General features: G+C 36.8%; 2 protein-coding genes and 1 long non-coding RNA gene across 5 annotated transcripts; 1 reads left to right on the plus strand and 2 right to left on the minus strand.

Annotated features, from left to right (window-relative positions):
- The first annotated feature begins 945 nt into the window (after nt 1-945).
- On the plus strand, nt 946-6,722 carry LOC137742330 (GBF-interacting protein 1). Its single transcript, XM_068482171.2, has 9 exons — nt 946-1,416; nt 2,686-2,729; nt 2,907-3,012; nt 3,178-3,310; nt 3,452-3,975; nt 4,429-4,696; nt 4,942-5,227; nt 5,336-5,794; nt 5,991-6,722. The coding sequence occupies exons 1-9, from the start codon at nt 1,248-1,250 to the stop codon at nt 6,267-6,269; spliced, it is 2,268 nt and encodes a 755-aa protein (XP_068338272.2). The 5' UTR covers nt 946-1,247; the 3' UTR covers nt 6,270-6,722.
- An 8,270-nt stretch (nt 6,723-14,992) lies between these two features.
- LOC148692663 (uncharacterized) lies at nt 14,993-15,706 on the minus strand. The gene is made up of 2 exons (XR_015953715.1): nt 15,671-15,706; nt 14,993-15,489 (listed from the first exon to the last, which is right to left on the minus strand). It is a non-coding gene; the product is annotated as an uncharacterized LOC148692663 (long non-coding RNA).
- Nucleotides 15,707-19,572: 3,866 nt separating this feature from the next.
- On the minus strand, nt 19,573-22,941 carry LOC137742522 (Nucleotide/sugar transporter family protein). Of its 3 annotated transcripts, XM_088680071.1 has the most exons (8): nt 22,849-22,941; nt 22,283-22,461; nt 21,423-21,574; nt 21,083-21,291; nt 20,774-20,867; nt 20,528-20,694; nt 20,251-20,421; nt 19,573-20,069 (listed from the first exon to the last, which is right to left on the minus strand). In XM_088680071.1, the coding sequence occupies exons 2-8, from the start codon at nt 22,359-22,361 to the stop codon at nt 19,787-19,789; spliced, it is 1,155 nt and encodes a 384-aa protein (XP_088536197.1). In that variant the 5' UTR covers nt 22,362-22,461; nt 22,849-22,941; the 3' UTR covers nt 19,573-19,786. The 3 variants fall into 3 exon arrangements, with proteins under 3 accessions (XP_088536197.1, XP_068338512.2, XP_088536198.1); XM_068482411.2 differs by lacking the exon at nt 22,849-22,941 and having other exon boundaries at nt 22,283-22,822; XM_088680072.1 differs by lacking the exons at nt 22,283-22,461; nt 22,849-22,941 and adding an exon at nt 22,038-22,161.
- Between the last annotated feature and the right edge of the window lie 1,857 nt (nt 22,942-24,798).

Consider the following 24,798-nt stretch of genomic DNA (forward strand, 5'->3'; position numbering starts at 1 on the left):
GAATTGAAATACCATACCACAAATACTTTTTCTATTATACCAATTAATAGTTGTGAGTTTTAACGCACATTGCGGCATGTGAATGTAGGTAGTTGACAAGATTCAATGCATTAACTAATTGTCATTTATATATCGAATCCAGATTGTACAATAGAATGAAAAATATTCAAAATCATTTAAAATTCTCGTAGGTTGGTTTGACCCACCAAACGTTTTTATAAGATTAAGTTATCCACAAAGATGTATACAACTATGAAATGCACTAGTAATTCTTCATGAGATTCGCATGATTCATTCGATGTCTGTTAAAACCCATATTGTAACACGTGAGTCAAATAAAATTCATATCATAACTCAAGAGTATAGGCAAAATATGCAAAATCATTTGAAACTCTTTTAGGTTTGTTTAGACCCATTTTACAGGTTGAAGTTATGCACACAAACGGACAACTATGTAATACACTAGAAATTTCTCACGAGATTTGCATCTTTCAACCCACGTTAGTTAAAATCCATAGCGTAACTTATGAGTATAGGTAGTTAGGATAATTAAACCCTACACTAGCAAGTCATTTATACCAAATCTAGAATGCACAAGAGTTTCATACATAAAAATCCAAGAATATCACAACAATTCTAATCTATATAATTTAGTAGGGTAACCCTAATTCTCCCACATCAAACGTGGTCTGTTTTCCTCACGATCCCTTTTGGACCTCCCCTAAAATCCCAATTACATCTCAATCCTTAGTCACAAAGTAAAGACACAGACATCTCTCTCTCTCATCCAATCACACTTTTTCCTGTCACTTTCTCTCTCTTTGTTCTTACCCTTTTTGCCCATTTCCTTTCAATTCCCCAGCAAACAACACACAAATCCAAAATCTGTGTCTCCCAAGGTTCTCCATGTCCAAATAAATTTCTCAATTCCTTCCGCACACCAATATAATTTTTTATTTATTTTCAATATTAGAAACTTTTTCATCATTTAATATTACGAGCTATTAGTATTTTCGTTTAATTATACAAAAAACGTAAATTTGAATCATCCTATTACTATTATTATGATAAAAACCCATATCGTAAATACCAACCTTTGTTATAAAAAATAAAATAAAAAACCCCACCTATTTATTATTTGAGCTGCCTCTCTCTCTCACCCAAAGTCTCTCCCAAAACACCAAAACAAACACAAGAAACACTCTCTCTCTCTCTCTCTCTCTCTATCTCTGTCTGCAAACCAGACCATGAGCGGCGGTGGGGAGACTAGGGTTTCAATCACGGACAATGTAAAGCTCACGATCCAGAACATCAGAGATATGACCGGGAAGCAGCACGGCGACGATGAAATCTACGCCGTGCTCAGGGAGTGCTCTATGGATCCCAACGAGACCGCTCAAAAGCTCTTGTATTTAGGTAATAAAAAGGGGCTATTTTTCTGCATGGGTTTTGTGTTTTGCATTAAGTTTTAGGTCGATGGGTTTCTGGGTTCTGTGTTTTTGGCGCATAGTTTTATTGGGTTTGTTTTGTTTTTGCCTTGTGATCAATGGGTTTTTCTGGGTTTTGATTTTTCTTTAATGGGTTCATCTCTGTTTTCGGAGAAAATCGAAGATACAAAAAATAAATAAAATTGAAGATACGATAAGAAAATTGAAAACCTTTACTTCAAATTTATGAAGTGGAAAAGTGTTTGAGTAGTTGAAAAGAAGCTTCGTTGTTGTTTTTCTTGTTGTGGTTCTCTTTGGCTGCTGCGGACTGGGTCGGGGAAGGAGTGTGTTTAAAGTTTGTGTTTTTTTATGCTAGTTTTTGCACTGAAAGATATGAAATTCTGACCCTAGAAATGTAAAAACGTGAAATTTAGCTTTCCCCCCTTACAAAAATTGGTAAAAGTTAATGAGAATCATTTTCAGCATGTTATTTTCTTCGCGGATTTTATTTTTCACGGTTCACTAAGATTTGAAAGCATACACTGACAAGAAAATTGTTGTCAAAGTGCAAGATAACTTTTTGTAATGTCTTTGTTTTTGCATTGACCATTAAGACTATGCTAATAATGCTGTTGTGCTTTTTTTTCGCTTATCTGCATGAACGCGTGCGCTTCCAAATTCTGGTTATCACAGGGTTGAATTCATTAGTTGGTTTCTTTTGTACTTAATCTTGCAAAGTAGTTCTGTGAAGTATAGGTTTTCGAGTAAGATATGGTATTATTTGTCACATAATGCACCTTGGTTTTGATGGGACATTCTTATTGGTGGACTCATATCTGTGGTAGTAAATTGGGTTACTTTGTTAATACATGTGTTTCCTTAAATTATTTATGGTGACATGTTACTGCAGAAGATTCCTAGTTTGCATGTAAATTATTCTTGCATTTTGTTTGAAGCAATTGAAATATTTGGAATTCACGATTAACTTGGGCCACATATATCCTTAGGGAATTTGACTTGATATCTACATGTCTGAGGTGGATTGCTCCTTTAGTTGTCTTACTGCATATTGCCTGAGTTGGATTCTTCCTTTAGTTGTCTTACTGCCTATGGATTACCTTGTCCATCTCTACTTGTGTCCTTCCTCATCATTGTTTTGTAGAAGTTGTCATGCATAACACTCATGCTTCATGCACGAAGCACCTAACAAAAGTTACTCAACTCCTGAAACTAATGAACATATTGTTTCTGTTGGCAGATACCTTTCATGAGGTCAAAAGCAGAAAAGATCGGAGAAAGGAGGTAAATATCTTGTGTTCGTCTATAAGGATAAATACATCCAGTAATGCATCCTTATTTATCAATGCTGTTTTAGTATAGTAGTAGTTAATATGTTTCTATTGTCTTTTCATTTGTGCGCACATGTACTATGTGAAGCTAGCTAGGCTAGTTTATAATGAAGAGCTGTTACTGTTACAGAATTCAAAAGACAGAGCATCTGAAGATTCTAGAATGCCACCAGGCACACAGAGGCGAGTGTCTAGGGGTGGTGGCCAAGGGAATTATTCTTCTAACTTCTCTTCTGGTAAACTTTCGATCTGTTAAATACATACATATATATTTTCTGTGTAATATCTTGCTAGTTCTAGATTTTGTGATGGTATTGTTGTTGGTATGGATTTCTTCATTATCTTGATGTGAAGTTGCTTTTATTGGTATTTATTACCTTGTTTTATGAATTAAATTTCAGATGCTGGTGGTGGGAGGAATTATTCTGCTCGGAGGGAAAATGGGGCCAATCACTTTGCAGATAGAGGTCCCATGCCCTCTCCTGTTAAGCCAGTTCAGAAAACAAAAAATACTGCTCCAGCTCCAGGCCCAAAGTAAGCTTTTGCCAATCTTTTGAATGCTTTTTGAATCTTTGAAGAATTGTTTTGTGTCCTAGACCTAACCCTACTGCATGCATAAGAAGAATATTAGGTCTTATTTTTCCTTTTAATTATGATATACATCTCTATCTATAGAGCTTCAACTGGCTCACCAAATGGGCTAAAAAACCTGCCAAATGGAAATTCTACTCATGGTGGTTCCCCCAAATCCCCTACGGATGTTGACAACAATGTTCATGAAGGATTTTCAGCTATAGTTGTAAAAGTGTCAGGGGCTGCAGCACCTCCTCCTGCTGTTGTGGCATCTACACCTACCTTTGGCTCACTGGATGATGAGAAGTCTGTGTCAATGCCTAACCAGAACCCAGTTTCTGCTACATCTGCCCCTGCTTCAACCGTTCCTTCCTCTGCGTCTGATCCTGCTCTGTCAAATCATACTCAGGGAATCCAAAAAGGTTCTGGTAATGCTATTGGTTTAGAGTTGTCCAAAAGTGAAAAAACGGCCCCAAGATCTGTTAATTCTATGCAAAACGGAAAAACTTCAAATGATTGCAAGGTGGCTGAAAACTATGGAGATATTAAGCATGATGGCTCCTTGGCCCAGATGCCTTCCAATAGTGATAAACTGTCACAGTTAAAGCCTAATGTTCCTGCCAAAGGTATTTTGATATGTTACAGACTAAGAGTTGCTTTTTATCTTCATGCTTTCACGTATTGTGCATGCATTGAAAGTGATTTAATTCATCATGTACTCCCTGGCAATGCTTGCATAAGTCCCCGAAAACTCTAGATTGGTTTTCTGCCCCACTGTATTTATTGCATCAATTTACCTTAGACTGTAAGGAAAGTTCTTCAGACTTGATTTTCCTTCTTTTCCCCTCAATTTTGTTAGTCAATCATAATTTGTATCCTTGCATGTGCTGCATCTGTAATTTCTTTATCAGCAATTATTTTGTCTTTGTTATTGCTATCCTTGTGTGTGTGCTCAGTATGTGCTGTCACATTTATGCAATGCTCATTGTGTTTAGTATCTGTTGTTGGTATCCTTGTTTGTGCTTAAGTATCTTTCATTGCTTTTTTAAGTAAGTTTTTCACTTATGTTTCTTAAACAGTGGTCGCACCGGAGGTTGCAACAAATGCCGTTGAAGCTACTTCTCACTTGCCTCGTGACTTGAGAGCCTCAGTTGCAAAACATGTTACTTTCCCAAATCATATCCAAGTGCCTGAAGCTTTGAAAAATGTATTGACCTTTGGAAGTATCGATGCTCCTTTTGGAGTGAGAGTAGACTCTGTTAAGGGTACTGGTGGCGATAATTTCTCTATGGGTGCAGTTGAGTCTTCCCAGGATACTGATGAAACTGCTAAAGAACCGTCTCCTAGGTTGGTGATTTTTGCTTATGCCTATATCTGTTTTGGCTTGTTTGATGTATGATTTATGTGCTTTTCTCTTCTGCTTGGTGATAAGAGAACATAAGTTTGAAAGTTTTATCCAAATATTTTAATCACAGTTTATCTTCCATAGCATAAAGTATTTATATTTATCTATAACAGGACCCTTTCTAAACTGTGGAATTATTTTCTTAAGAAATTTTTACTTATCTCGCTTTTTATTTTATTTTATGCAGCAATAATCTTGTATCCACTTCTGTTCAAGGAGATTATTCTGAAAGTTTAGCTGACGCTCTTGAAAACTTACCACCTCTGGATAATGTATCTTCAAGTACAAACTCAAAACTTGAACTGCCGAAACAGGACTTGCAGTTGCCACCAGAAGGTCACCAGAACCCAACAGCTTTAAATACCCCGACTTATAGTCTGGGTTTCTTTCCCCCTATGCTAGGGAGCCAACTTTTACAAGTCGAAGGGCATGATAATCCGGCTCATGAAACAGCCCGCCTTCCAAGCTTTGTTGTAAGTCCTTCAATTACTAAGAGTAAATTTGTACTTGAAGTGTAGCTTTCTGGAGAAAGTTTCTTTTGTTGTCATTGTATGTTCTGATCTGTGTAATTCATATTGTAGGGTGACAATCCTGCTGCTGTGCCTAGCCCGAACTCAACTCCACCCCTGCCAAGCTCGGCAGCTGTCTCTCAGCAGTCCATTCCTATGTACAGGCAGACTTATCCCCCAAATTTCTACCCATACGGTCACTATCTCTCTCCATATTATATGCCACATATGCAGCAGTTCTTAAGTCACAACGGCGGCTTTCCTCCACAGCCTTCTACTGGGAATGTTTTTCTACCACTGCCACCACCAGGGGCGGCTGCTTCCGGGGTTAAGTATTCTCTTCCGCATCTCAAGCCTGGTGCCAATGCTGGAAATCCAACACAATACAGTTTTCAATCTGGTGGTCCATTTATCACCACCGCTGGTGGTTATGTTCCGGGTCCAACAGTTACATCTGGAAGCTCTGTTGGTAATGAAGATCATGGAGCATCTCAACCGAAGGAAAATCATATCTACACAACTGGACAGCTGGTTGGTCTTTGATTCCATATAATTGAAGTTTTTAATTTCCTTGCAGGACAAGAAAGCTTGAATCTGTGTGGGGTGTCATCTTTATGAAATATATTAGACTGACCGTCATATTACTTATTTTCCGTCTTATTTTTCTTATAAAGTGTACCTTTGGGTTCTCTGACTAATACAGTTCCTTTCGGTAATGTGTGTGCAGACAGAAGGCTCATCTGTGTGGATACCTGCTCCAGGACAAGATATATCCGGCTTGCAGATGAGTTCCATGTACAACCTTACTCAGGGGCCGCGTTTCACCTTCTCACCTATGCAGGCTGGTCACGGTGGCATGCCTGGGATGTATCCACCAGGGCAAACTATTGTTTCTCCGACATTTCTGCAACAACAGTCTCCAGCTGTGGCGGGAGCTGCTGAAACGATAGGACCCCAGTCCGCTCCTTATCACCAGGCTCAACAAACACAGACAAATTGGAATTAGGTATCATTTGTTTTGGCAGAAATACATGCGAGAGGCGACGATACATCTTCCGAGGGTCACGTGTAAACTGGGTATCTGATATCGGGCATGTTTTGAGTGTATATATGAAATGCTGCCCAGAAAATTTTGGAATACCTGCTTGAGTGACCATCTGAAGTTGAAAGAAGATAGGATGTTTGGGTTTTCCCAGTGGTCAGCTTTTATCCTTTTTTTTTTCTTAGTCTTTTCTTTTTCCTTTTATAATTTTAATTCGAAAAGTAATATTTTGGTGGGAAAACTGAGGAGGATGATAAGAGTTTAGAGGTGGGTGGGATTTATCAAGTTTTCATTTTCTGATGTCTCACCTGTATATTATGATGATATATTATGATGATAGCAAGAAAAATGTCGAATTATACGATTGTAATTTGTACATTGAGAATTGGCTTCTCTATTTGTTTGGTTGGTTAGAAATGTGGTGTTTTTATTTTAGCTACGTTTTCTGGAACTCGATTTTAATCATACTTTCCTCCTTGTAACTCAAACGTCGCTACTTATGAAACTCAAAATTCGTTTTACTTGTTGTCTCTTGCAACTTGACTTTGATCTGATTTTTTCCTCTGAAATTTAAAAGTTGTCATTGTACTATATTAAACTCAAAATTTGTTTCATAGTCTTAATTTGTAAATTCCGTTACATGGGTTTGATTTGGTGCTTCAAGCTAATCAAATTTTTTTCTATCTCTGTAACTCAAGCACAGGAACCAAAAAAAATTTAATTCTTAATTTCTTCTTTTCATCTTAGTATTTTTTATTGTTGAAGATTAAGGTATAATGAAGATTTATAATTAAATTAATTGGTACGTGTGGCATAGTTTTATTTCGTGGTGTGTAGCGCACATGTTTTAGGAAGGGACAACTTTTGAGTTTCACGGAGAAGAGAGAGACAAGTCAAAGTAGAGAATTTTGAGTTTCAGAAATAGGGAGTTCACTTTTGAATTACATATAATAACAAGCGATCAAAATCAAATTTTAAAAATCTAGCTAAAAATAAGCCTTTTAATTATTGAACCCAAGCAAGTACCTTAAAGAACAATGCATTGTTTTGTCAACACTCTTTTTCATTGACTAAGAATTCAATTGCACTTTGTCTGTCCTAAAGTGTGGGACATGATTTAAACACTGTGATTAGCCTCTTGTAACATAATTACCAATCCCATGTGTCTAATTCCATTTTCTAAGCCCGAACAAGAAACAAAGTAATCAAATTGCACAAATTGCTCGCCCTCAAACTCAATCGAGAAGCCAGCACTGCTAGTCAAGAATATTAATTGGAAAGTGCTCGAGGCATTTATTTTTGCCTTCCACACATTCTTGTTAATTATCGTATTCAATTCATTTGATTTGAAGACAGAAAATTGAGAGGAGTGTGTGAGGTAAAAATAGGTGTGTGAAAAACACTACTCTATTAATTAATATTTATGCATATTACAAACAGATGTTTCTTGCTACTATATATGCATCATTTGAGCTTCTGAACTCTGAAATCTCAAGGTTTATTTTTATTTTTTATTTTATTTCATGCACAATTGCATTTGCTAGGGGACCATTTTTTATAAATGGGTACCTACAAAAGTCAAGCAAAGACGCGATGGCGTTTCAGGTTGGAGGGGGGGTGGTGCGGTCTGAGACTTCATCTCCATGGTGAGCATTTTGAGAGAAATTTTCCATAGATAATCCGGCTGAAAGAAAAAATGAAAAAAAAAACAGAGAGATTCACACACAATTTTGATTATAAAGCTATCCACGATACAACTTTCTGGTTAAAGTGGTCCATGAGATTGTCTAAATCAATCATTTTGATCATTCCGTGAAAAATTTCCGTCAAATTGAGGGTATTTTTGTCAAATGAACCCTTTTACTTGAAATGGTGGTTTCTTCAATTTAACGTAAACTTTTCACAAAATGATCAAAATAATTGAAGGTGGACAATCTCCGAGATCACTTCTATCAATTTTAAATCTCAAGGACCACAGTGAGAAGTTATGACAATCTCGTGACTATTTTGGCTAAAAAGCCTATAAATAAAGTTGAAAAATAAAGATCTAGGCATATGTAATATTGCAATGCAAAGACAAAGGAGATTTGAAGTCCTTGAATTCTTGAAGTACCTGGCTTGAGGCAGCAACATATATCTTTTCCTCAAGCCCTCCGGCAATCCTCTCGAGTTCAAGTAAATGGCTCCTCGCCCTCGGACGGAATGAGCCTCTTAAACGTTTCAACTCTTTGTGTGTAATATATATTCAATAAGTTATTGTCCATGATTAACAAACTAAAGTTCAGGACCCATTTCGAGATGCTTTTGAAATGACTGAAAGAGCTTTTAGAAAAAATATTTTTGCATTCCAAAAACACTTGAATTGCTTTATGCAAGAAACACTAATTATATGCTTTAAGTGCTTTTTAAGAATTTACTTGCATATTTAATAAGGATTGCTTCCAAATATTTTCACTTAAAACGTTTTCAGCCATATTAAATGGACTTCCAAATGGGCTATAAATTAGTGAATAAATTGTCTCACGTGATGAAACATATAGGGAAACATGAACAAACGTAACTAATCACAAGCTACTAATAAAAATCGAAACCGGGACACGAAAAAGACAATAAACATTATATATAACAAGATTTGGAACCCCTTGTATTGTATTTCCGTAAATTTTGGATTAAAAGTTTGTAACCAATTTTGTTTATGTATCTACTTGAAACAATACTTATAGCTTGTTAAGAACTCTGCGTCGTAAATCTAGCTGGAATTGGCTTCTCCAATCACGTGCCTCCACTTGAGCAGGTCTCTGGTTATTAAGACGAACTCCAACCCTTGGAGTAAAACCTATAATTTCCCTTCTATTCCCCCTCCCCCATTCCATTCCAACCCTAGTTCTAATTTGAAGTTAGAAGCTAAAACCGGAAAAATTGCTAGATTTAGGCCAAGAAATAGCCCAAAGAAACGTGTGGGGCCCACCAGTGAGAGTGGAAATGGGTGCCTGAATGCCAGATGCAAAGGTCAGACATGCGCATGCGAGCGACGCGTCAAGGGCAAGCAACAACATGGCCTTATCCACTTGGGCATGTCGACCACTTGCATCAACAGGTAACAGCTACTTTTTTGATCGAACGACTTAAATCAACTGAGTCGTTCTATATTCAAATTTTTTTTTTTTAGTTTTGTATTTATATATTTATTGAATCCAACGGCTAAATCGAATATAATTAAATCTTAAGGTAAAAAAAAAAAAGACCTAATGGCCGAAATTTAAATCCATCTAAAATAATTAAAAAAATTATTTAACTCAAAATTCGCCCAAAAACTCTATAAATACCTATGTATTTGTTCAAACATCCACATAAAACTCATTTTTCTCCTACAATTCTTCCAATTGTTCTTTCTGCCATTTCTTCCCATTTCCAAATTTTTCTTCCTATCATGTGTTTTATATGTGCTTCATATGTGTTATGTGTCTCTTGTGTGTTTCATGTATTTTGTGTTTATACATTTGTATCAAGATTTTCATATTCTTCCATAGTGTTTCACAAGTTTCATGTATCGATTTAGTGATTTTTCCATATTTATCGAAATTTAAATATTTTTAGGATAGGATAGTCTACATAATTTTTTTTTTAAAAGTTAATTTTAAGGGAAAAAAAAGTCTAAATTCATTCTTTTATAATATGGGATTAAAATTGACACACCCCGACCGAGATCAGGGCGTGCTGGCCGTCACGTGAAGGTGACGTAGCCATGTGCACATGCGGAAGCTAAAGAAGGTAATATAAAAGTACGAATAATTAAAAACTAGCATACAAAGTACTAAGACAAGTGCTAGGGTAAGTGAAACGCTGAGTTCAGAGCATAAGGTCTACAACAATCCAAAGAAAATGATACGACAATAGTACACCCGAAGGTGACCCTACAATGGTGAGTATCTGTCAGAAATGCCGGGACGCCCTCTGGGAAAACCACCGAAACTGCTAAGCAACTAGAACCTGGAGGGGCGCAAAAACAAAGGCGTGAGTGGGCAAAAACAAAGCTCTTTGAAAACCATTAAACAAAATACATTCTAACCCCTCGCCGTAAAACCTGTATACTTCCCAGAAAATAAACATATATATGTATGTATAAGTATTCCAAACATGCTCAAGGGTATACCAATCACGCTCAAGAATATGCCATGTCAAAGCCTCTTAATAAATATGCAAGTGCTCAGGTATCAATCACATCAATAGCATAACATCTGGCAGCCGGAGTCACCTAACGTGACCTGTACGGCTGCATATAGAGCTCCAATCTCAAACTCAACAACTGAACCTGACCACGAGTCGGAACCACCTATAGTGGTCTGTACGACAGGACTGGGTGTAACGTATACATACGCTCTAGTGCTACGATCACGTGAAGGCTGTGCGAATAATCGCGGGTCACCTACAAGTCGGAACCACCTAATGTGGTCTGTACGACAGGCCTGTGCACCTAGCTTGGATCCAAGCTGAGCATGAGGTGCGGGAGGTGAACATCACGTGAAGGACTGTGCCCTGCTCAGGGCGGGAGCACTAACACCGGGGGTGCAGGTTATGAGCTCTCTAAGCATCTCAAACTACTGCTGAATGTAAATATGAATAACATTTACCTGGCACTTACCTGTGCTTTCACAGCACCCAATACGCATATATGTATGTATGCCACTACTAATACATGCGATGATGCGTAAACGACATTCATATGATGCATGGCATAAAACAAATAACCTTTTTTATTTAATTTCTGGGAATATAAATGTATATAGGTATATACGGAAAACCAAAAGCCCACTCACTGGTATGTGGAAGGGTCGTAGCCCCCCTGCCTCGAGTGACCACGCTCATCATCGGGATACGTATCACCTATACGCGAAACAACTACAAAAACGTTAATTTAAAAGCACATAACCAACTTCTCGTAATAACTTCTCATATATTGCTCAAAATGGACAATTGAATATACCAACGTGCTCTACACAACCTCAGGATCACAATCATATTTTTAGAATAATTTTCCTCCGCCGCACGCGCCCCCACGCGCGGCCACGTGCCATGCACACTGACGGTGTCAATTGACGCCGTCAGGAATATTCCGTTAAAATTCTGGAATATTCCGTTAAACTTAACCGGGTACCGTTACTGCCGTTAGGAATATTCCGTTAAACTTAACGGAATATTCCTGTTTCTTCTCCGGCCTACCCTCGCCGGACTCCGGTCACCGGAAAACTGGAAAAACTTTAAACTCACTATTCTCCTTCGTTTTTCATCTATTTTTCACGTACTTTATACCAAAATGAAGCCCTAATCATAATCTACCACGTTGGACAAGTTTTAGGGCCTAAAAACAACGGGATCAAACTTTCCAAAAATATGAAAAATCGGCCAAACTTACAGTTCGTGGTCCCGACGTCCAATTCCGTCCAACGATGCACTCCCAAGCTCCTTGGGACCTCACCAACACATCTACAAGCTTAAAAATCCCAAAAACAAGCTAGATTAAGTTTGCATGAATAGTGCTCGAATCGGCCAATGTCGAATCGACGTGAAAACGAATGATTTCTTACCTGAAAATGGTATGGTTGCACTCGTACGAGCTTCACGAGTTCGATGGTGTCCTTAGTTTCCTCGATGGGTGATGGTTTGAGGGGTTTTGGTGCTTGTCCGTGCGTTGAAGGAAGAAGAGGAAAGAATGGAGGACTCGGGGAGGGAGAGAGAAGAGACAGAGAAGGGACAAAGGAAGAGGAAAACACGGGAGAGTGAGACAGGGTGTATGAGTGTGTGTGTGGTCCTACAACACCACACCACACAACACTAAACGTAAACGAACAAACTAGGGGTAAAATGATCAATTCACACATACGTTTTTATGAATTTGGGACGGGATATCACAAAAATTATAGGCCAGAAGGGTTAGAACGGAAAAACTGTTTTTGAGTTAAAACTTAAAAATTTTTGGGCTAAATTTTTTAGATTTTACTCTAAGGGTTGAAGATGGTTTGATATCCATCAAAATTGGCCAACCAAACACGATCATCAGACTTCAAGACAAAATTCAAATGGAAAAAACCAACTAAGAAAATAAAAAGTCAACTATAAACATGTTCTTGCCTTGATCCAGACGATAGAGAGCGATTACTTAGAGGCTTAGAGTTGCAGACAAGATGTAAACAAAGTCATGAACACCCAATTAAAGCCGAAGGGAACAAAAGGTGACTCAACTTTCCAAGGTGCTTAACCTTTTTTTTTTTTTTTTTGGTAATTACCGTCCTTTATTTATTTATTTATTTTTCCTACAACTGTCATTCCACTCTACTTATCTTTATTATTATTTTTTACAAACGATAGTGTTGTCGAGTATCTTGTTCGTTGTTATGAGGGAGGAGATCATATCCACATCATAGTGAATAGACGTTGATGCTTTCTGCCACTATGGTAAAACGAGATTTGCTACTTATCTCCACTATTTAATAGAATTCTCTTTGTTAATTGCAAGAAGGTGAACCAACAATTCTATCCCCATCAACTAAGCTAAAGAAAAATAACCTAAATGAAACTGAACACAAAATAATTTTACTGTTTTTTTCTTTCCCTCAGACCCAAGTAACCATATCAGTTGTCCCAATCTTTTCTCCCACCTCCCTCTCTCTTCCATGTTTTTCTCCTAAATAAAATAAACTCTTAGTGATGAAATAGTTACCTAAAAACAATTGTTAAAAATATGAACAACCTCTTCAGCGACCAAACATTGTTTAAAAGTCGTCACCAAAAAGCTTTAGCTACCAAAACATTTAGATTTTCTCTTTTATAAATTTTATTTTCAAAATTTTAACAACCACATACATAGCATATGTACAGATGCTAATATACCAAGTATAATCTTTATGTCATTCACTTCAACGTGATTTGTTACCCACCTATTGGAGGCTAGGTTTCAAGGACTTAGGGTATGCTTAATTTGACCTCAATATGAAGTTACAATGAATCATTGACTCATCAAATAAAACCAATCACTTTAATGCCTGGCTCAGTTATAAATACACGCTACTAGGTTTGACTTATATTCTTGAAATTATTTATTAAATAAAGATAAAACATTTGTCGAATTGTTAAAATTTCAAACTGTATTTGTACCAAATGTATATTATTTCCAATTATTTGCCACAAAGTGATCAATAGTAAAATAAGTTGTGAAAAAAAGCCAGTTATTTCAAATAGGTCCAATTATATCACTGGATACCAGATAGAGAAAGGCTTGGCTCCTTAAGATTGAGGTGGAGTTCCTCCTCAAGATACATTGTGACCAATTTACAAAATTTTGTATTTATAATTGAAACCGCTCATATTATAAATCATTCTGTAAAGATTATCTCTGCAAAAATTAAAAAAAAAAATTAAAAAAAAGATCATTTAGTCAACCAACAATAGCAAATAGATAGACTCTTCATAGTTCTTTTACTTTATTTGTCCATATGTTTTTATATGGTTTGATGACTAAAAGATCTCATATTTTATGAATTTTTTTTTTTTTTAGCGGAGATACTCTTTAGAAAGTGATTTTTAATATGAACGATTTTGATTATAATCACGAAGTTTCGTGAGTCGGTTACAGATTATCTTGAGAAGGAACTCCTCCTTAATCTTCAATAGCCAAGGTAATTCCTATTAGAGATAGTCCACTTTCTTATCTTGTCAATCGCGGTCCAACGGCTCTGCCTTTCCAACCAGGCAACATGTTACGAGTCTGAGTGTATATATGAACTGCTGCTGAAAATTAGCGAAGGGAAGAAAAATGAAAGAATGTATAATATTTTAAGAAAGTAGACTGTCGAAAAATGTGTTGCCCCCTCCCTAATTGTTCCACCCTTACGTGGTACAAAGTTAAATAACTTTCGTGAAATTTGGAACGTTCAAAAAATTTGAAACGATACAGAGAAGATTAACACGGTTTATATGTCATCTTGTGCAAGGATTACAGGTATAAATCAAGGAAGATATGAACTCTCGGACTTGAAGACATGCTTCATGATGAGCAAACTGTTGCAATTCGGGAGAGGCAGAGTCTCGAGGTAGGCTGGCAGACGCTTCTGGCTCACTCATTCACGGCGTTTCATTGATTTATTAATCACTCTTCTGCAAACTGAGCTTTCTATTGAAGAATGTGGCATGATTTGAGCTTGTATGTCTCACAAATCTCATGTTTTAGGGACTAAATTTAGGCCTGTAAATTGTTTGGGACATACAGTAACGTTCATTGTTGATGTAGGACAAGATTCAGGTGAATCTTTAGGAGTAAAACTAAAGAAAAAGGAAGCACTTTAAAATTAACAAGAAAAAAGAACGCAACGGAAATTTACATATTTAGCGTCCTAGCTTCGTTTTAGCCATTCGAGGTCGTTTAGACTTCCAAAAACGCATTATGCTTTCTGTAATTATAATCAGACTTTTTGTTGGTCGTTTGATGAATGTCGTTTTAATTTCGTAAGGCCTTTACCCCAAAGTGTTGTAATTATGTTATTTAAATCATCGGTCGGCTCCTATTGGAATCATCATTTTCAATCTTAATCAAAACCCCATTTGGGATTTCTCTAAAAAACTAATGGATTCCGGACTACCTGTTCTTCAAGGATTTACGCCTGTAATCCTTAAGCTTCGTAGTGCGTCAACTGTTAATCAACAAATATGATATTCTGGTCAATTATATCTAAAAACTCTGCTTAACTATACTCTTCTGCCTCATCTCTCTTCCCTACATCACATGAAAAAAGTTTAAAAGCCTCTTCTTTCGGTTTCAAGTTCAGACAACGGTACGTTGTGGTGTCCTCTCCATCTCTCAAACGCCAAAAAAATTGTTTTGTAGGCCTGATGCTTGGCGTTCTGTCTTCAGACAACAGTTGCAGTATCTTCTACTTCTGACTCTACACTTTCTCCGTCAGTGGCTTTGGGTTTTGACGTCGGTAAGCTTTGCTTTGGGAGCTGTTTGCTCGTGCTGTCTTGCGGCTTTTTCAGGTTTAGCGACGTGTAAACAGACATTCCGCAGAGAGCTGCGACAGCCCCGCAAATGCTCACAAAGCCCGGATCCGAGTTAAATATAAGGTAGCCCCCTAGTAGTATAACACAAGTCTTGAACTGCCCTAGAACAACGTGGGAAGTTGCTGAGGTTGCCCTGCATATAACACAGAACAAGAAAGAGTTTAAACTTCAAGCCAATTCTAGTAAATCCAAACTGCAGAAACGAAGCCCTCGCGGTTAGATTTAGCGGTGAGGGAGGAAAGGTAATGGGTCAGGTTAAGATTAGGATGAGTTTCACCAATGTAAGCGGAAAAAAAGGGCGAAAACAGACTCACCCGAGTGCCAAAGCTCCGGACCATTGGACACGAAAAAGACAATAAACAGTATATATAACAAGATTTGGAACCCCTTGTATTGTATTTCCATAAATTTTGGATTAAAAGTTTGTAACCAATTTTGTTTATGTATCTACTTGAAACAATACTTATAGCTTGTTAAGAACTCTGCGTCGTAAATCTAGCTGGAATTGGCTTCTCCAATCACCTGCCTCCACTTGAGCAGGTCTCTGGTTATTAAGATGAACTCCAACCCTTGGAGTAAAACCTATAATTTCCCTTCTATTCCCCCTCCCCCATTCCATTCCAACCCTAGTTCTAATTTGAAGTTAGAAGCTAAAACCGGAAAAATTGCTAGATTTAGGCCAAGAAATAGCCCAAAGAAACGTGTGGGGCCCACCAGTGAGAGTGGAAATGGGTGCCTGAATGCTAGATGCAAAGGTCGGGCATGCGCATGCGAGCAACGCGTCAAGGGCAAGCAACAACATGGCCTTACCCACTTGGACATGTCGGCCACTTGCATCAACAGGTAACAGCTACTTTTTTGATCGAACGACTTAAATCAACTGAGTCGTTCTATATTCAATTTTTTTTTTAGTTTTATATTTATATATTTATTGAATCCAACGGTTAAAATCGAATATAATTAAATCTAAAGGTAAAAAAAAAAAAAAAAAAAAAAGGACCTAATGGCCGAAATTTAAATCCATCTAAAATAATTAAAAAAATTATTTAACTCAAAATTCGCCCAAAAACTCTATAAATACCTATGTATTTGTTCAAACATCCACACAAAACTCTCTTTTCTCCTACAATTCTTCCAATTTTTCTTTCTGCCATTTCTTCCCATTTCCAAATTTTTCTTCCTATCATGTGTTTTATATGTGCTTCATATGTGTTATGTGTGTCTTGTGTGTTTCATGTATTTTGTGTTTATACATTTGTATCAAGATTTTCATATTCTTCCATAGTGTTTCACAAGTTTCATGTATCGATTTAGTGATTTTTCCATATTTATCGAAATTTAAATATTTTTAGGATAGGATAGTCTACATAATTTTTTTTAAAAAAGTTAATTTTAAGGAAAAAAAAAGACTAAATTCATTCTTTTATAATCTGAGGCTAAAATTATAGGCCAGAAGGGTTAGAACGGAAAAACTGTTTTTGAATTAAAACTTAAATTTTTTGGGCTAAATTTTTTAGATTTTACTTTAAGGTTGAAGATGGTTTGATATCCATCAAAACTGGCCAACCAAACACGATCATCAGACTTCAAGACAAAATTCAAATGGAAAAAACCAACTAAGAAAATAAAAAGTCAACTATAAACATGTTCTTGCCTTGATCCAGACGATAGAGAGCGATTACTTAGAGGCTTAGAGTTGCAAACAAGATGTAAACAAAGTCATGAACACCCAATTAAAGCCAAAGGGAACAAAAGGTGACTCAACTTTCCAAGGTGCTTAACCTCTTTTTTTTTTTTTTTTTGGTAATTACCGTCCTTTATTTATTTATTTATTTTTCCTACAACTGTCATTCCACTCTACTTATCTTTATTATTATTTTTTACAAACGATAGTGTTGTCAAGTATCTTGTTCGTTGTTATGAGGGAGGAGATCATATCCACATCATAGTGAATAGACGTTGATGCTTTCTGCCATTATGGTAAAACGAGATTTGCTACTTATCTCCACTATTTAATAGAATTCTCTTTGTTAATTGCAAGAAGGTGAACCAACAATTCTATCCCCATCAACTAAGCTAAAGAAAAATAACCTATATGAAACTGAACACAAAATAATTTTACTGTTTTTTTCTTTCCCTCAGACCCAGGTAACCATATCAGTTGTCCCAATCTTTTCTCCCACATCCCTCTCTCTTCCATGTTTTTCTCCTAAATAAAATAAACTCTTAGTGATGAAATAGTTACCTAAAAACAATTGTTAAAAATATGAACAACCTCTTCAGCGACCAAACATTGTTTAAAAGTCGTCACCAAAAAGCTTTAGCTACCAAAACATTTAGATTTTCTCTTTTATAAATTTTATTTTCAAAATTTTAACAACCACATACATAGCATATGTACAGATGCTAATATACCAAGTATAATCTTTATGTCATTCACTTCAACGTGATTTGTTACCCACCTATTGGAGGCTAGGTTTCAAGGACTTAGGGTATGCTTAATTTGACCTCAATATGAAGTTACATTGAATCATTGACTCATCAAATAAAACCAATCACTTTAATGTCCGGCTCAGTTATAAATACACGCTACTAGGTTTGACTTATATTCTTGAAATTATTTATTAAATAAAGATAAAACATTTGTGGAATTGTTAAAATTTCAAACTGTATTTGTACCAAATGTATATTATTTCCAATTATTTGCCACAAAGTGATCAATAGTAAAATAAGTTGTGAAAAAAAGCCAGTTATTTCAAATAGGTCCAATTATATCACTGGATACCAGATAGAGAAAGGCTTGGCTCCTTAAGATTGAGGTGGAGTTCCTCCTCAAGATACATTGTGACCAATTTACAAATTTTTGTGTTTATAATTGAAACCGCTCATATTATAAATCATTCTGTAAAGATTATCTCTACAAAAAAAAAAAAAAAAATTAAAAAAAAGATCATTTAGTCAACCAACAATAGCAAATAGATAGACTCTTCATAGTTCTTTTACTTGATTTGTCCATATGTTTTTATATAGTTTGATGACTAAAAGATCTCATATTTTATGAATTTTTTTTTTTTTTTTTAGCGGAGATACTCTTTAGAAAGTGATTTATAATATGAACGATTTTGATTATAATCACGAAGTTTCGTGAGTCGGTTACAGATTATCTTGAGAAGGAACTCCTCCTTAATCTTCAATAGCCAAGGTAATTCCTATTAGAGATAGTCCACTTTCTTATCTTGTCAATCGCGGTCCAACGGCTCTGCCTTTCCAACCAGGCAATATGTTACGAGTCTGAGTGTATATATGAACTGCTGCTGAAAATTAGCGAAGGGAAGAAAAATGAAAGAATGTATAATATTTTAAGAAAGTAGACTGTCGAAAAATGTGTTGCCCCCTCCCTAATTGTTCCACCCTTACGTGGTACAAAGTTAAATAACTTTCGTGAAATTTGGAACGTTCAAAAAATTTGAAACGATACAGAGAAGATTAACACGGTTTATATGTCATCTTGTGCAAGGATTACAGGTATAAATCAAGGAAGATATGAACTCTCGGACTTGAAGACATGCTTCATGATGAGCAAACTGTTGCAATTCGGGAGAGGCAGAGTCTCGAGGTAGGCTGGCAGACGCTTCTGGCTCACTCATTCACGGCGTTTCATTGATTTATTAATCACTCTTCTGCAAACTGAGCTTTCTATTGAAGAATGTGGCATGATTTGAGCTTGTATGTCTCACAAATCTCATGTTTTAGGGACTAAATTTAGGCCTGTAAATTGTTTGGGACATACAGTAACGTTCATTGTTGATGTAGGACAAGATTCAGGTGAATCTTTAGGAGTAAAACTAAAGAAAAAGGAAGCACTTTAAAATTAACAAGAAAAAAGAACGCAACGGAAATTTACATATTTAGCGTCCTAGCTTCGTTTTAGCCATTCGAGGTCGTTTAGACTTCCAAAAACGCATTATGCTTTCTGTAATTATAATCAGACTTTTTGTTTGTCGTTTGATGAATGTCGTTTTAATTTCGTAAGGCCTTTACCCCAAAGTGTTGTAATTATGTTATTTAAGTCATCGGTCGGCTCCTATTGGAATCATCATTTTCAATCTTAATCAAAACCCCATTTGGGATTTCTCTCAAAAACTAATGGATTCCGGACTACCTGTTCTTCAAGGATTTACGCCTGTAATCCTTAAGCTTCGTAGTGCGTCAATCGTTAATCAACAAATATGATATTCTGGTCAATTATATCTAAAAACTGTGCTTAACTATACTCTTCTGCCTCATCTCTCTTCCCTACATCACATGAAAAAAGTTTAAAAGCCTCTTCTTTCGGTTTCAAGTTCAGACAACGGTACGTTGTGGTGTCCTCTCCATCTCTCAAACGCCAAAAAAATGGTTTTGTAGGCCTGATGCTTGGCGTTCTGTCTTCAGACAACAGTTGCAGTATCTTCTACTTCTGACTCTACACTTTCTCCGTCAGTGGCTTTGGGTTTTGACGTCGGTAAGCTTTGCTTTGGGAGCTGTTTGCTCGTGCTGTCTTGCGGCTTTTTCAGGTTTAGCGACGTGTAAACAGACATTCCGCAGAGAGCTGCGACAGCCCCGCAAATGCTCACAAAGCCCGGATCCGAGTTAAATATAAGGTAGCCCCCTAGTAGTATAACACAAGTCTTGAACTGCCCTAGAACAACGTGGGAAGTTGCTGAGGTTGCCCTGCATATAACACAGAACAAGAAAGAGTTTAAACTTCAAGCCAATTCTAGTAAATCCAAACTGCAGAAACGAAGCCCTCGCGGTTAGATTTAGCGGTGAGGGAGGAAAGGTAATGGGTCAGGTTAAGATTAGGATGAGTTTCACCAATGTAAGCCGAAAAAAAGGGCGAAAACAGACTCACCCGAGTGCCAAAGCTCCGGACCATTGGAGGAGAAAACCAAGGACTGCCGATGTAAGAATAGCGGTTGAGTTACTGAAATTCCACTTGAAAAGTAGGACGCCTGGTGGATCCAACCAAGGCATCAGAGCCAGCAAGAAGAATATCGTGACCGGGGTTGTCTTCCACATCAGCCTACAGTTCCACATCAGAAATTGTAATTTTCGTGGGGGTGTATTATTTGACTGATTGCTTCATTGATCATGTTTAAGGAGGAAGTAATTAAGGAGAGAATTCTTACGCAAGCGCGGTCCAATTGCCTTGCTGCTGAAGGTTAGACCATAAGATTTTGTTTACAGCACTTGGGACTATCCATGCAATTGCAATCAAAGCACCAAATAAATTGAACTCTAAATCTGTTACAGTTGCTACTGCCACACCCGCCGAGACTACAGCTAGAGCCAAAACCTGCTCAACACAACCATTGAGATAGGAAATTGAAATCCAAAAATATATGTTTCTTTGAATCGTAAAACATTTTACTCACCTTGTTAAAAGAAATGGTTTTTCTGAAGAGAATGAACTCGGCGAAAACAATAGTTGGAGTGACAGCAATTTTAGCCATCTGGTAGAAGCCAACACTGGAGGAAGCAGATCAAGGTGAGGAAACAGGACATTATACGTTTCTAACAAGCTGATTTTTGTGAGGGAACTGATTCTCGCACTCCCTTTTCTCTCTCTGCACTTGTCCCTTTTTTTTTCTAGGGACATAAACAAAGGGAGGAGTGCAGAAGGAGAAAACGGGAGTGTGAAATCACTACCATTTTTGTAAAAGATGAAAGAAAGCTCACAAAACCTGTTATGTTTTAGGCTGGTGTTTGCAAGACCGGATGCAAAAGCCATGACCGCGCCTAAGGAGAAGAGAGAAGTGAAAGGAGTGGTTCTCGAAGGAGGAGCAACAGGAAGAATTGAGAGCGACTTGAAAATGGCGAGAAGCAGCCATGCTGTCACATAATGGATCAATGTGAGAAAGATTGGGAACTTAAATCCAACTCTCCCCATTATCTGCAAGCAGAGAAATGCAACTTAATCATAAGATCGATTATCAAACATAAATATTCGGGAACTCTTTCCGAACGAAAGCCTATTGACCCTGCTTAATTGCCAAAGCATAGTGACTGAAAAAAGGATCTTACTAGTTTGTTTGCAAGGATGATCCCCACAGAGACTGTGAAATTGAAGGACATAGCCACAACCGGACCACAAAAACGCTGCTGTTGGCGCTTGGCGCCTTCTGATGTTCGGAGGTCATTGTAGATAGAGCCTCGGAGTTCTTCGAGCGCTCGACCTGATAATTTGCAGTAATATGAGAAGAGAACTACAAGAACTTGAAATTTCGTCAATTTAACTAATTTGACAAGAAAACATCAAGATATAACATATTGCTTGGTGAGTCCTGCCCATTGTTTCAGTACTCACAAAGAACAATTTGTTGCCTTGTTGAATACTTTCATCCAAATCAAAGCATTCAATCAAACTCTTCTATTATTTATTTCTCTTGAAATAAAAAGGCAAACGCCAATAAGGCTCTCTCCCTTTGCGAGAGTCGGAAGGAGCGTCTATTGTTTATTTTTCTTGAAATAAACAGAAAATTATTATATTAAATAAAACCGGACAAACCATTGTAATTACAGCACAAACAGATGAAAAAGTGCATTTAACCAACATATATTAAAAAGGAAAGAATAATTTAAAGGAAAAAAAATACTACAAAACCCAGTAAACAATGTGCATCAGAAAAGAATGAAAACCTGAAGCAGCAATAGCCACACCAGAAACAGAGCCAATCATAAAGAACAACAGAAACCAAGCGTTATCCCACTAAGGGGTATCGGTTGTATGAATACTCGAATGCCACTGTACTCGGCATTCCACCAAGCCTTTCGTTAGCAAACAGAACCGATCACAAAAGAAATATAATATGTAAATAAAAAAAAAAAATATATATATATATTTATGATGCAGCTGAGAATAATGTGCATTAGATTTTTCAAACCTGCTTCTCCTGCATCACTATCTTTTCGTTTGAGGAACTTCTTAACTTCGTTCCCCACCAATGAATCCCACAGCCCCATACCAAATGGTGGGATCACGCAGCAGCCATCAAGTTTATCACCAGAAAAACAATCAGCAACCCTTCAGAATTGTTTCTCCACACGGAAAACGAAAAGGGTTCTGCGAAAATCGTGGGAGAGAAGGAGGAAAATCCAGTTGCATTAGAGTTCTTCAATCCTATAAACACTGGCTTTCATATTTTTCTACCTAGTTTTTTTTCTTTCTAATTTAATGATATAAGATCACGTAAAACAAAATAATTTAATAATAATAATAATGATGCTTAAGAAAAAAGAAATGAGTTTGTTAGGCTTTTCTTTTTGCTCAGTTGCAATGTATGTATGCAGAAGATTTGATCTCATGCTCCGAGACGGACAGGTGGGGGAGCATATAAGTATCGACGGGCGGAGAATTCGAAATGATGTAGGTTTCCGGAGAAGTAAAGGAAACAATAGGGAGAGAGATTTGTATAAATAATGACGAAATGGTCAAGATGCATAATATTACATGTCCTAGAGTGCCCGCCAAGTGCCCGCCAAGTGCTCGCTTCTCATTAGTTAGAAAGCCATGGAGTGCTCCTAATCTCATGGACTAGAGCATACGTTAGATGGATCTTTATCATTTATTTAATAGAGCGTGGCACCACATTTTTTATATAATTTTTTTGTGGAGCATTCTTTGTATTGTATTTTAACGATCCGAGTCATCTATCATTTAGAACACCATTCATATATTATCTTTGCAAAAAATTAGACAAATCCAAAACCATTAAGACATTCATTTGTGGTGAAGAAAATGAACAAATACGGTTCTACAACGAAACCCTAAACTCTCAATCCATCGATCATATGGTTTCATACTTGGATGATTTTTGGTAGATATGATCTTTGAGTGAAGATTAAAAAATAAACAGTTCGGGTCGTTGGAATATTTTACGAAGTGAGCTCTACAAAAAAAGTGTGTCAAAAGTTCTGTAAAAAAAACATTGTGCTACTGATCTGTCCCCTTTTTTAGTTTTAATTTTACTTTTAAATTTATCAAATATATCATTGAATTTGATGACACATCCTATAATCATCAACTTTTTCACATAAATAATAATTTGGTTTAACTACTAATTAACATGACCTATAAGTCATGATCATCTGACTGATAAAAGAAGCGAGTTTAGGTAGAATTAATTTGCTGCTACGTTATATTATACATACAAAAGGGTATCTTTTAAGCCAAATATCAATCTTTCGGATAGATGGGAAGCTTTCACGTTAGCTGGATATGATAGCATGACATCTTAACCCAAAATTTTCATGCAAGTGACAAACTTTCGCATTAGAAGAGAAATTAATCTATATCAAATTCGGAAATCATAACGTTTGGTGAATGCAGTCATTCACGCATGTGTAAGTAATTGTGAGCTGTTAATTATTGTAGATAGGGTGAGGTTCGTGTCAATCAATGATTGTCAAATGATTAATGCTAAAATAAGCTTAGAGGTTGCTTGAAGTTTTTTCTCGAAAGAGCTAAAAGTGTTTTATGACAACTAAAAGCGCTTCAAAATATTTTTGGCATAACAACTTAAAAGTTCTTCTGAATTACATAAGCATTTTCTGAAGTGCTTTCTACAACAACAATCCCAAATGGAATCTTTAATCCAACTACCTGTGGGGTATTTCACAGAGGCTGTGGGAGTTATTTATCCAACATCACAATTCGTACCACTTGTATGATTTGGAGCCAACATGGATCAGGCTGTGGGAGTTATTTATCCAACATCACAATTCGTACCACTTGTATGATTTGGAGCCAACATGGATCCAAAGACGGAAAAGTGAGATGGTGGCATCCTTAACGTTGAAGTTCCAACGAAACAAGTTATACGTTCAACTGTCCCTACTTCTTCTACTTTCCCAACTACCAAAGCATTCGTTAGCAAACAAATGCAGCACCATCTTCAAATTTGACGCTCCACCTTACTTGTGGGCTCTCTGCCCTCCCATTTGCGAAGGAGTATGATTTTTTTCCCTTTAAATTTTCTTCTCTTTTTTTTTACTCTCTTTTTATTTGAACGGTCACAATTAAATCATGTTAACATCTGGTGTTGACTTCTTTACAGAGAGAGAAAGAAAAAGATGAATGTGAGAAAGGAGAGGAGGGAAGGGAGGGGGAGAGAATGTGGAGAGGGGAGGATCCTAATTCTTTCACAAAACCTATTGTGCTTGGTGAAAATTGAGTTCATGATTGTTTCTCGCCTAATTTTTTTCTATTTTTTATTTCTTTTTTCAATTAAGATTTGGCGGGGTCATTTTTGACATGGACTTGTTAGGTTCACATTTAGGCTCGGCTTTGGGGCAGATTCAAAATTTTGGAAAATAAATACGTAAAACTAATTACAAATTTTTAACCGAAACAAAAAATTTAGATGCGTAATAGATAGGTAGCAATCCAACTAAATATGTT

The sequence above is a fragment of the Pyrus communis genome, chromosome 11, assembly GCF_041283825.1.
Source record: "Pyrus communis isolate YQ-2024b chromosome 11, ASM4128382v1, whole genome shotgun sequence".
Lineage (NCBI taxonomy): Eukaryota > Viridiplantae > Streptophyta > Magnoliopsida > Rosales > Rosaceae > Pyrus > Pyrus communis.